A 12440-nucleotide genomic window follows, 5' to 3' on the forward strand; every position below is an offset into this window, starting at 1 on the left:
TTCTGTCTGGTCTTAGCTGCCATCGACTAAGTGCAGAGTGGAACATTCATACATTTACCACAAACACATAGTTTTAAACCATGGCATCTGGCCTAGCCCAACATCGAGAGTGCTCTACTATATTAAGCTTTGTAATTCTGCCCCGTTCTCAGCACCTGTCACTGTAATGCTGCGACTCGGGGCCCATACGAAGATGTGGAGACACCGTCCGGAGACCGCAGAAATAAATAAATAAATAAATAAATAAGCACATGCTGCTCTCCATTAAAACAGAATAAGGTGGAATTCAACATTTATTTTCCCCAAATGGTACTTTATATGTAGTGGCCAGTTTGAAGCTGATACACAAAATATGCTAGCCTTGTGATAGTAACTATTATGATGAAATGATAATCATGTTTATGGATGATAGTAAACTACCATACGAACACGGTTATAATAATAATAATACTAATAATAATAATGTACCATACTACCAGTAATTCTAATGGTGTTTTCAGTCAACAAGCCCTGCGATGCTGCAGTTTAATGACGTAACGCCGCGGCCCATGTGCAACACCTTGCACGGTACAAACAGTTCGGATGTTTTGGGTCGTTTTGAGACGTGCAGCCTGGAGTCTCTGCACGCCGCCCGTCCTCCCGCTGATCACCTCCACACAAATGGGAACAAACGGGACGCAGCCCCAACGAGGACTGCGAGGTGCCGGAAACGGCGTCCCCCCAGACTTCCTCTGCGGAGCCGAGACGCCATCACGGTACCACGTGACCGTCCGACCACCATCCCCTACACGCGGGGCGCGCAGCAGCTCCGTCGCAGACGCCGCCGCCGCCTGTGACGTGAACAGGCTGGACAGCGCGCGCTCCCTACGAATGGACGCGTATGCAAATAGAGCCGCTGCTACGTTTCAATGTAACTGATTTGTTGTGTTTTTGTTTCGTTTTTTTTTTTTGGTTTTTTTTTTCTTTTTCTTTTTTTTCTTTTTGTTATTTACCTCCCCCCCCTTCTTTTGTTTCTCAGCCTGGTCAGTTTTTTCCTCTTCTTCCTCCAAGTGAAACAGTTTGGGTGATGGCTTGGCCGTGCATCAGCAGAGTATGCTGCCTGGCTCGGTTCTGGAACCAGTTCGACAAATCGGACCTGTCGGTCCCGCTGACCATCCAGAACTACTCGGACATCGCCGAGCAGGAGGTGAAGTCTGTCACCAAACAGGTTCCCGCGGACCGAATAGCAAGGGGCAACTATTCCACCCCGGACCCCCGCGGATCCCCGCAGGCCCCCGTCGACGGTGCGGGGACCCGGGAGTCCCTCAGGGGGCGGAGGGAGCCGAGCTACAAACCCCGGGAGGACTACCAGCCGCCCGGGGTGCCTTTCCCGAGCGTCACCCAATACAAGCAGGATTTCAAACCTTGGCCCATTCCTAGGAAAGAGAATTTCCCTTGGATTAGTAACGGAGGGAGCGGGGCTGACGGTGGCGTTCCGGACAGCCCGATAAACAGTTACCCCCATGCCGGCCACTCGCAGGGGGTGCGGGGGGAGAAGGAGGAGCGGGGCAAGGGGCAAAAGTGGGGAGAACAGCAAGAGACGGGGACAGCCAAAACCAGCTCATACAGGTAGATGGTTTTTTTAATACCCGTTTTCCTCTCACAACCACGCACATTTCAGCACCTGTCACTGTCCGCTTCAACAGTGGGCGTAAAAGGGGCTCGGCTGTCGTCAAATATTCACTATCCCCTGTTTTATTTATTCTTTGTCGGAGTGTTCTATCATGATAGCTGCGGTGAGGAATGAGACGCATTAATTATTGATTGATTCCCACCAGTTTTTCCATGTGCTGTGGAAATGGAGGCCACTGATAAGTCTCACGCGCTTCCATATTCCGATCCTGGAGCGCTCGATAAAGGTTCTGTCAACAGAACGAGACCGCCGCGCTCGCGCGCATCATTAGGACTCCTAGAGGATTTGGTTTTGACGCCGGGGCCATGCGTGCATGTGAAACACAATGCAGATGGACGATGGTGATGATTACTGGGTCATCTCTGGTGCTGAAATCCTCACTTGATGGTGCAGCATTCTACAGTGGCAGATAAAAAGCCAGAAACACCCTTATCCTCACTCCACCATTTTGATAACCTGCCAGCAAGACGAACAATGACTTATGTCTCTTACTGTCTCTTCCCACTCGCCTAATAGCGGTCCTCTTGATCCGGCACAAACATTGTCATGCTGTGAGTCTAGAGAATTGGTCGTCTTGCGTGTAGTACTAAATGTAATCCACGCAACCAACCCCAATAGACTTTCTGTTCCATCTCCTCCTCTGCGAGCCCTCTGATGTTTTCTTTCTATCCAGGCAAGAGTACCGAGCGTGGACTGGGGTGAGACCAGCCAAAAGCACCAGGAAAACTCTTCCAGCGCCGTACGTCAGCCCTGAGAGCAATGCCACCCATTTCCCCCCTGAGACCAGCTACCAGGCTGCCTACAGTGGGGAGGCTCACAGGTCCACAGGGGTGCACCAGGGCAACCATCTCCCCAACACTAGCACTACTGTACCGCCGGCCTCCGTCCCTCAGCCCATCACTACACCCCTCCAGGCCGGCGGCACCGGCAGCAACATCTGCCTCCAGCAGAGCAACCTCGCCGAGAGGGCCGATTTCAGTATAACGAAGGGAGAGGTGAGCACAGAGGCCACAGTAACTCTCGCTGTTGAAGAAGTGCGTTGTGCTGCGAGGCCAAAAATTTCCTCAATTTTTCTCCCACGCAGTGGGTCATAGAGGCCCCCGTATTGAGTAGAAGGACAGATAGAAGCTACTTCACCATCAGCATCAAAGGCACTCGCTAGCTCCTCTCAAAGCTTTCCCCAAAAGCCCCCTGAATTTCCCGGTATTCACACTCCCGGGTACCGCCAAAGTGTAGAAAGCCACACATACGTGAAATTAACACTGGCGAATGCTCGCCTCCCGCTCACGAAGCGGCCTCCGGTGGCGAAGGAAATTCATAGCTTTGCTTCACGTGGAGTTCAGCTTTGGTGAACTTTGACCGGTGGATCCGCAGCCTCCGCAGCGTGCGGTTCGAACCACTTGGCTGTAACTGGCTGTAGTTCTTAGTGAGCCAGGATGGAGGAGGTGTTGATTGTTGTTGTGTCTACCCAGCCGGTGTTGTACGACACTGCTCGTGAGAAACTCCCCCACAGGAGGGATGCTGGCTGGCTGGCAGTGAGTCAGGAGACAGGCACTGAACCTCAAATAAATGGACAATTTATTAATAACATCAATTCACATTTCGCGGTATTTGTTAGCTAGCTGAACTTGGCTAAGCTAGCTAGCAAATATAACTTGTACACCAATGTTCTCCCTCCGTATTTGTCCCGGAAACTACGCTAACATGTACAAGTGAGACAATTAAGTGAAAATATTTATTCGTCTTCCTCTTGACTTCGGTGTTACATTTTCCCCACCACAAACCCAACAACCGTCCATGCGACCCACGACCACTCAAACGGACTACAAACCAACAAACTGATTTCCGTGTGCGTCACATCCTGCACGGCCCGCATTCGGCACGAGCTACCATTTCGACTCGGCAGGCGATGGTCATTCGCGTACGTGTGACCGCAGGAGAAGTCTTTCACGCATCACTCGACTCAAAGGGTGCAGCTTTACAGGAAGCTGAGACTGCAGCATGCTCCTGAAAGTCATCTTGACACATCTCCCAGGTGGCCTTGCTGCTACTGGGGCACTTCAGAGAAGTGATACAACGTTGTGTCCCTGAGCAGCTCAAAGTGACCCAGCGGTTTAAAACGGGCCATGTACTGTATTAGGTAACACCCTGCTGGTGCTCCTCTCATTACTTTGACCTGGATAGAACGGGGTTGATGAGCGCGCGAGAGAAAGTAAATATTCCGGTGGTCGGACGGTTTGTCCCAGATTTGTGCTCAGAGTAAATGAGACAAGGGGATAGGCGGACAAAGAGACAGATGTGCGGATGGATTGGAATTTTTAACAGTAGACCGACTCAAGCTAATCTTTGCTCAGGGAACTGGAGAACTAATAAGTTAAGTCAGTTTTGTTTTTGTTTTTTTTTTGGTAATATTACATTTGGCCCTGACCGGGTTGACAGAACTCATTCCCCTGTGCCCCGGGTGGTGTACACAAGCCAGCTGTTGCGTGACAGAGAGTGAGACAGTTTTTGGGAATCTCCAGAGGTTTAGTGCAACCCCCACCCTCCCCATCCCTATCCAATGCCAGTCAATACCATCTGCCAGTGTCATGTGCTGTTCTGAGCTAGGATACGCTTCACTGGTTAATGTGGGAGCGAACACACAGAGACACCGGCAAGACCGCACTGCTGTTAACCACTGGCCTCTCACGCTGAGACACATCCGGGACAGACTTAGAAAATGAGCTAGTTTTCAGGGACGGGCGAAAGAGACGGTTTGCCACCACCCCGTCTTCCCCATCCTTGTGTGAGGGAGCGTCTCCGAAAACGCAATTACCACATCAATGGAAAGCAAGATGACCTGTTGGTGATTTGCATAATTTTCTGACTAATAAGTGCTTCGGTCAGATGTCTCTGGGGCCTATATGTCCCTCCCTATTCAGTGTGATACTGGTGAAGGTCGACTCGAGTGGTGTCAATGTTGGGCCATAGAATCTATTAATAACATTTACTCCGTCGGAGCGAAAATTTGCTATTCGTTGAGGAAGGAAGGATGTTGGCGACTAAAGGGTACCCTGGAACTGTAAATTCACCACCCCGCCCTCTTAATCAGGTCTTTCTAATACCCGACAGATGCTGCCACCGCAGACAGTTGTCATCTTTACTCCGACAACCATTGGCAGACATTCTCTCATGCATTCGAAATAACAAACGTGCAAAATACGCACATCCTGCAGTCGAACAAGTTTTCAGGCAGATTTATCAGCCCCAGCACCTCTGCAAATGTGACACAAACCAGTCTGGCAGTGGGTCAGGTCAAACTCAGATAATCCATCCCAGTCACCGACGGCCCACTCACTGCCAAGTCATTATTGACTCAACACTATCCCCCCCCACACACAACACACACGCACACATAGAGGTGTCTGACCAAGCATTATACATCCCACACCAGTACAAATGACACTGGGTGGGGATATTTTGCTGGAACTATCTATAGGGGACCGTGATATTACAGGCACAGACAAAAGCTTAGGAGCACACTCTTCTCAGCTTTTTGCTATTTTATAACATGCATAGATAGCAGCGCCAGTCTTGTGTGGTGACCAGCAGAGCTAGGCCGCTCATGCGGAATCATGCTACGCTGCTGGATCGGCGAGTCTAAGTCCACACATTCATTATGAAAATGATTGGCTAAGTCCTAAATAAGCTCCTTAAATCAAAATCAATCTGGTCTTGATTATGAGATAGTTTGGAGGCGATTAAAACCTCATTATTGGTCAAACCAATCTCTCAAATTGTGCGCCCGCTCAGCCGAAATAAATAAGATGATCGACTTGCGGGCATCCGTAATTCCATGAAAACACGGGCAGGGACAATACTTCTGTGCCGGGGGACCGGCGTGTTTTTCATGAACCGGCTGAGGGCAGGTCGCATGTACTAAACGGGACCGTGAGCTTGCGAACCGAGGGAACGAGCCGACGTTAGACCCGAGGCCCGGCAGTCTGCCCGGCGTGAATGGGGCGCGGCGAGTCACAGCGCCGGGCCCTCAGCAGGGGAGGCGAGCGGTGGGCTCGGACTCGGCCCTGGAAACACATCCGTGGGAGGACGGGCCGCTTAAGCCACGGTCGAGCCAGGCAAAACCGTCAAACAGCCAACAGAGTACTGCAGTACTGAAACGTGTTGCTCTACCTTTTTTGTGTGTGTGTGTCTTGACAAATTAATGGATGGCTTATAGTGTAGACGCAGCATTCCTACGACGTGGCTTACTTACTGCTCTAAGGACTCCCGTGGCGCGCGCCCCGAACATCACAACCCGATGTGTGGAAGGGGGGGAAAAAGGCTCTGTTTTAATGTGGCTGTGCCACAGGTGAACATCAGCAGTCTCTGAACTGCTTAAAAAAAGAGGGCAAAACAGACTCGGGGAACAGTGCATCCTAAAATCCCTGTCCTCTGCCCATCCTCCCCATTCCCTTGTGCTTTCTCTTCGTTTTCCCCCTCTCCCTTTTCCCTTGCCTGTCTTCCATCCACAGCCCTAGCTTTCTCTCTCTCTCTGTCCTGTTTCTACTTGTTCTGCTTACTTGGACCTTTTCCCTTTTCCCACGCTGCCTGGGACGACGGGAGCATCCTGTGCCAAGTTAGCAGAACTCTGTCAGCGGGGGTGGGGGAGTCGTATTATGAAAGCTGGGGAGGGAGAGTGTGAGAAGGGGTGGTGGTGCACTGTATTATGAGTGCGTGCATGGTAGATGGACAGCAAGGGGGGGGGGGGGCAAGAGAGAAAAGGAAAACGGGAGCGAGTGCCAAAGGATGGCTTATTTTCCTTTCTGCTTTAATGTGATGTGACGTTGCAGTGGGCTGCAGTCATCCTTAGCAGGAGTCTAATTTCGGAGAAAGCTAAACCCGGCTGCTGCACGGCTTGGTGGAGGGGGTGGGGGTTGAACACACACACACACACACACACACACACTCACACACATGCATGCACACATAAAATCACAACACACCACCACCTTTGACGGCTTATGCATTGTGTGGGTGTTACACAATTTTCCTTCTCACCGACGCCGTTGTGCAGTCACATTCAGAGCGCTGCCGGGACAGAAAGCAAAACTCTTCTCCTGACTGTCTGATAAAAGCTCAACAGCTCCACGAATGCACCGGCACCAAAACCATTTTCATACGCCGAAAAGACAGGAATAGAAGGAACGCCGGAACGTTAAGAGCCATTTCTTTGACACAAGCCTGTAAGGGCCCCGGGAAGGCTTTGAGGGGGGCTGCCATCGGTGCAACAGAGCACGGCTAAGCAGCAGGTAGTGATCTAGCCAATCTGTCAGCACGCCGACAGCGGGCCTGATGATCTGCGACGGCACAGCCCAAACCAGTCTCTTCTCATTTCCCATGTCCAGCCTGAGCACCACAGCCACTGCCCTTCCTCACCGCTGCACCACAGCCACTGCCCTTCCTCATCACCGCCACTCCCACCAACCTTGCTACGCATTGGGCTGTTGCACGTCGGCTGTCACACTTAACATCATCTGAACCCTAACCCCTCAGTCTCTCTCTCTCGCCCCCCCCCCCCCACCCATCGCCTCCTTTTGTCTTTGTGTGTCACAGGAGCAGCTGGTGAGGACCAAGCTCCCTCCAAACCCGTCCGCCGTCTTCCAAAGCGGACCCAGGGTCTTCAACATCTGACCAGCGTCCTAAAATGACCCGAGCCATTCCGATGGTCGTCACTTTCAAGGAACCAACCAGGAATGTTTTCTGTCCATTCCAGACACACACACACACACACACACACACACACACACACACACACACACACGAGAAATCTATGCAAGGGAATGTACTGTATGCTGTGTCAGTGTATCTGGAGGGACGAGGTCTGGAGAAGTCGGCTGCCTCGTCAGTATTGTAAAGCCGAGAGAGAGAGAGAGAGAGAGAGAGAGAGAGAGAGAGAGAGAGAGAGAGAGAAAACAGATGTCACGCAGAGATTTCCTCCCTTCTACAGTCCTTCTTGACCCGTCTGCTTCGGATAATGAATATGCATGTAACTAAATAGTTAGAACCCCCCCCCCGAGCTTTGTTTTGCAGTGTTGTGAAGACGCACGAGAACACGGCTGCTCCGTGTGTATGTGTATGTGTGTGTGTGTGTGTGTGTGTGTGTGTGTGTGTGTGTGTGTGTGTGTGTGTGTGTGTGTGAGCGTGTATGTGCGCCCCCCCATTGACTCGGAATGATCTGTCCTGTCTGTTTGTATACGTGATGTCGAACCCACAACAATGACAAGGTCACTGTTTGTCAGTAAGCGTGTATGCTCGAAGCACTTTGTTGCCCTTTGGTGTTGCAAAAAATAATAATAAAAAAAAATCTGCTAGTCTTTTATTAAGGAAGAAAAAAAACGGAATGATTTATTTCCATAATATTCAACCACTATTTTGAGAAAGCGTTGTTTGGTCCGTTATTTTGTATATCTGTTCAGAAAATAAAGCGCCAGTAACGTAACCCAAGTGTACCATAAATAAACCGCCAGGTTTCAGCACCGGCCATTTTCTTTCAGCCGCCATTTTGTTATTCGTGTAACCGGTTGTTTTCTTGCCCGGCGCGGGATTCGATACGAGGTGTACTGCACCACAAGGCGGCGTCACTAACCGCTCGGCTAAAGGGTCGGACCCGTTAGCTACGGGCTAACGTGTCTTATTAGTAGTTTACAGTCGTAACGTCCATTTCAGATCCTGCGGCTCGAATCGTTTGGGTTCAACTTTACGAGAAGAGGCGAACTGAAAACCGTTAGAAACAGAAGAGGGTCGGGAAAAAAGAGCTCACCGGGCGTCCGGGTAGCGTGGCGGGCTGTTCCGTTGCCTTCCAACACATGGGTCGTCGGTTCGAATCCCCTGTGTTACCTCCGGCTTGGTTGGGCGTCCCTACAGACACAACTGGCCGTGTCTGCGGGTGGGGAGCCGGATGTGGGTTATGTGTCCTGTTCGAGGCACTAGCGCCTCCTCTGGTCGGTCGGGGTGCCTGTTCGGGGGGGGGGGGAACTGTGGGGGAATAGCGTGATTTCCCCCCCCCCTACGCGCTACGTCCCCCTGGCGAAACTCCTCACTGTCAGGTGAAAAGAAGCGGCTGGTGACGCCACACGTACCGGTGGAGGCATGTGGTAGTCTGCAGCCCTCCCCGGCTCGGCAGAGGGGGGTGGAGCGGAGACCGGGACGGTTCGGAAGAGTGGGGAAATTGGCCGGATTCAATCGGGGAGAAAAAGAAAAAAGAAAAAGAGCTCACTGGAAGCCGTAGCGCACCCCAGCGCTGCCACTACGTAGTAGTACCTGGTCTCGTCTGCTGTTATGTCTCTGAGCGCGAACTGTGCCTCAGCCTGCGCGAACCACGTAGCCGCGGAAGACTCCCAAAACTCCGGCAGTTTAATTGCAACGGCGTTCGTAGCCATAATGTGTGTGGTTTCAGAAAACTTATCCGAAAACCGACGTCGGGGTCACCAGTGTAGTGCCGAAGGAACGGAGAAGACCGTAGGTTCACACTTTAGCCGTGTAGGCAACTTTCTTTAATCCACGGTAAATCAGCGAGACAACCAAACCACTGCTCGACTGAGCGGAGGTGGCAAGAATAATCAGAATACTGGCTGGACAACCATAACTTAACCCTGCGTTAACCTGCCAGGGCAACCATGACTTAACCCTTAGTTCCTGGGTTGAATTCTGTCCCCAATACGTGTCCACCACATCACCAACCACCAGGGGCCTCATGGGCAAATTTGTTCGTACACACCCATGGGATTTTTTCGCCCTCAAGTTTGCCTGGCAGGCTGCCGCAAAGCATGATGTTTATTTGTAATTCCTTCCTCCTAACGTCTATTGTCTACCTCCTGCAACGAGCCATCACCCAGGCCTGCAAAGACATCAGTGTTAGCCAATCGCTGTCTAAATTCAGGGGTTACCCAGGTTGCACAGTGACCTCTGAGACAAACTTCAGGGCTACAGTATCCCATGGGTGTGTGAGAACACGTTTGCCCATAGTAACGATGACGCATGAGGCCCCAGGTTTCTTCCTCCAGGCTGCGCTTGAAAGCGGCCACCAGAGTTATAATGGTGAGAATATGCAGCAGGCACGGCGTTATGGGTGGGCCTGACGGTCCTAGGCCCGCCCACTTTTCACCAGGCCCACCCTACAATTTTCCTACCCCAAAAAAAATATTATATATATTATTTTTTACAAATTTTCATTTAGTCATAAATGATTCGAAATCGCACGATTTTGTGCTAAAAATAGTTTTTATAAACATAATTTTATATGTTGACGTTCATGCGCAAGCAAGTTCATGAAGACACGTGATGTGATGTTCGACGCCGGCGACAGGGCCTTTGATTGGGCTGTGGTTGCTTGGTCACAGACCTGTTGCGCCCTCTATTGGTTGGTCAGTGATAGAATTATACTTCAAAATGGTCACTCACTGGCTTTCAACGTTGGCAAGTGATGGTACTGCTGCTGTTCAAGCAGTATATATTTTGCACTGAGTAATTTTTAACATTTTGGCTCATTTTGTCAATGTTGCATGAATTATGAGGGGGTTTTTTTGTGATTCCATTTGTTATTCTATCTAGCTCGATTTTGGTCTCAAAATGCACCAAATTGATGCATTTAAATTATCAAAATTGAAAAATTTTCTTCCGGGGGAGCATGCCCCCGGACCCCCCGAGGGAGGCCTGGTCCACCCAAAACTGAAATCCCGGAGCCGTGCCTGATGCAGTGCTGGAAGTCTCCTTTAAAGAGCACAAGCTTACAGCCAAGTCTCCACATCAGCCCTGTCCAGTAGACTGTACATGGTTAATAAACTGGGTTCTGTTTACCAAAAAATTAAAAAAAATTAAAAATGTTTAGCTAAGTGTAGCTGCAGCTAAATGTCTGACAAAAAAAAAAAGGGACCACTCTTTGCTAAACAGGTTTTGAATTTTTTATTACAAGAATACAGGTTATATTTAGGTGTGCCCTGAAAATTTAAAACAACATGTTCAGATACTCTACCCCATTTTGGTCAAGCAGGCATCACAACCGCCCTGCCCAAACGCTACCGCTCACCCGGTCCACAAGTTAACGAAAAGCGAAGCTCGACACGTTTCGCACACAACATCCACGTCGGTCGTCAACTATTTGTATCATCGTCAACAATACACACATTAGCATTCACTCGGATATAGTCAGTTACCCTTTTGAGTACATGCAGTACCCAAATAATTACACACACAGACGCACAAACACATATGCGCTCACACACACATGCTCACACGCACACACACACACACACACACTACTGTTAAGCCATCACCGTTTTCAGGTATTGCTATAATATATAAAAATAAAATTGAAATTGGAACAACTTCAACTATATCATGTTGGTCATATATACTGTTTACATGTTAGATACATGATGGTGGTAAACACAGAATGCTAAAAAAAAAAAAGGTACTTGAACTGGTTATCCGAACCGGGCCAGGAACGAAAGTGGAAAACTATACCGACAGGTTCTTGGACTCACGATCATTCATGCTCGAGTGACTCAGCCGGTGGCTCACGCTGAAGACTGCAGGTTTAACTGAGATCTTGTGAGTAGGTGTGGTTCAGATCCAACAGATGAAACGATGACCGCAGATCACATCCGCACCTTTGACACAAAAACGGCTTCTCGTCATCTCGGCGAACCTTGTGAAAAAGCTTTAATGCCTACAGAAGCCCGACAAGACGATTCCTCTGAAAATCCTCCGTGGCGTTCATGATGTCCTTGGTCGTTATGGCAACTAATCAAAGTCGGACATAACATTTGAGTTTAATTCAACAATATTACTCTTGATAAGATTAAGATTTGTTGTTATAAATTAGTCAAGGTTTTACATTATTTGTTACTTATAAGGCTATCTGAGAGATACTGCTCATGCAGTATGTCCCCCGGTCAGGGGAAATTTTGTCAAATACTTGAGGTTTCTGATTTTGGTTGGTACTTTTTACCATTTCACCAAACTCCATTGACTAAATCCTCCGGATCATTCTCTATGGAGAATTAAGTGACCGAGTGCAAATAAGTCTAGAGGGAGAGTTGATGGGATTGGGACAGGGAGGAGGGGGAAATTTGTCCACTACCCCTAAGTAAGTTAGCCTGCGCTTCCCCCCCGGACTTAACTGTCTGGTGGAAGGCATTTCATCACCAATATAATCTTGTTGTGAGGGGAAAAACATTCAACTTCCTCTGAAAAATTGACAAATGGACCAAAACACAGCTTTCCAAAAACGTGAAGAAACTAAAACCTCCCGAGACTCTTGCGACGGCTGAAGCATTTGTTAGCCGCTGCTGCATGACTGCGATGAGAAGCGAACGGCGAACTCGTATCAATGTCGTCAGCGAGTTCAGTACATGAGCCCCTTGTCAGCGTTTACATAACCACTAAAGCGAGAGGACCGGTTCCATGGTGTGAAGATTCAAACAAGTGCGTTTTCAGTTGCAGGCCCGCAGTCCTGTTCCTCCTCTGTTGCCGGCGCTCCCCCTACTGTTGAGACACAACTGCTCGGTAGCCAGAGGTTCAGATGGCGTTCGCCAGTGTGTATGTGTCCCTTTCTTGGGGCGGGTCAGCCTTTGCTTCGTGTCATTTGTCGTTGGTCAGGTAACCCATGTGCACGTTGGTGAGGAAGTCACAGGTGGGGACGCTGCCGACCGCCTGGTGGACGTTCATGGCCGTGATTTCTCTTGGAGCCCTGCAAGCACCATGCAACAGAAGGAGGGATGTGAGCATG

The 12440-nt window shown here is 49.8% G+C and overlaps 2 protein-coding genes across 3 annotated transcripts in view; one reads left to right on the forward strand and one right to left on the reverse strand.

Annotated features, from left to right (window-relative positions):
- Positions 1–693: 693 nt before the first annotated feature.
- Positions 694–8183, forward strand: map6d1 (MAP6 domain containing 1). 2 transcript variants are annotated; one of them, XM_056293638.1, is made up of 4 exons: positions 694–910; positions 1019–1608; positions 2346–2667; positions 7265–8183. In XM_056293638.1, exons 1-4 carry the CDS (start codon positions 881–883, stop codon positions 7340–7342), a joined length of 1020 nt encoding a protein of 339 aa, XP_056149613.1. In that variant the 5' UTR covers positions 694–880; the 3' UTR covers positions 7343–8183. The 2 variants fall into 2 exon arrangements, with proteins under 2 accessions (XP_056149613.1, XP_056149611.1); XM_056293636.1 differs by having other exon boundaries at positions 694–1608.
- Positions 8184–10599: 2416 nt separating this feature from the next.
- The window catches only part of yeats2 (YEATS domain containing 2), a 43129-nt gene continuing 41288 nt past the window's right edge, over positions 10600–12440 (reverse strand). Inside the window, exon 30 of the mRNA XM_056293270.1 lies at positions 10600–12401. Coding sequence (XP_056149245.1) covers positions 12293–12401 — 109 coding nt within the window. The 3' untranslated portion in view covers positions 10600–12292. The remainder of the gene's footprint in view (positions 12402–12440) is intronic.

The sequence above is a fragment of the Lampris incognitus genome, chromosome 14, assembly GCF_029633865.1.
Source record: "Lampris incognitus isolate fLamInc1 chromosome 14, fLamInc1.hap2, whole genome shotgun sequence".
In the NCBI taxonomy this organism is placed as follows: Eukaryota; Metazoa; Chordata; class Actinopteri; order Lampriformes; family Lampridae; genus Lampris; species Lampris incognitus.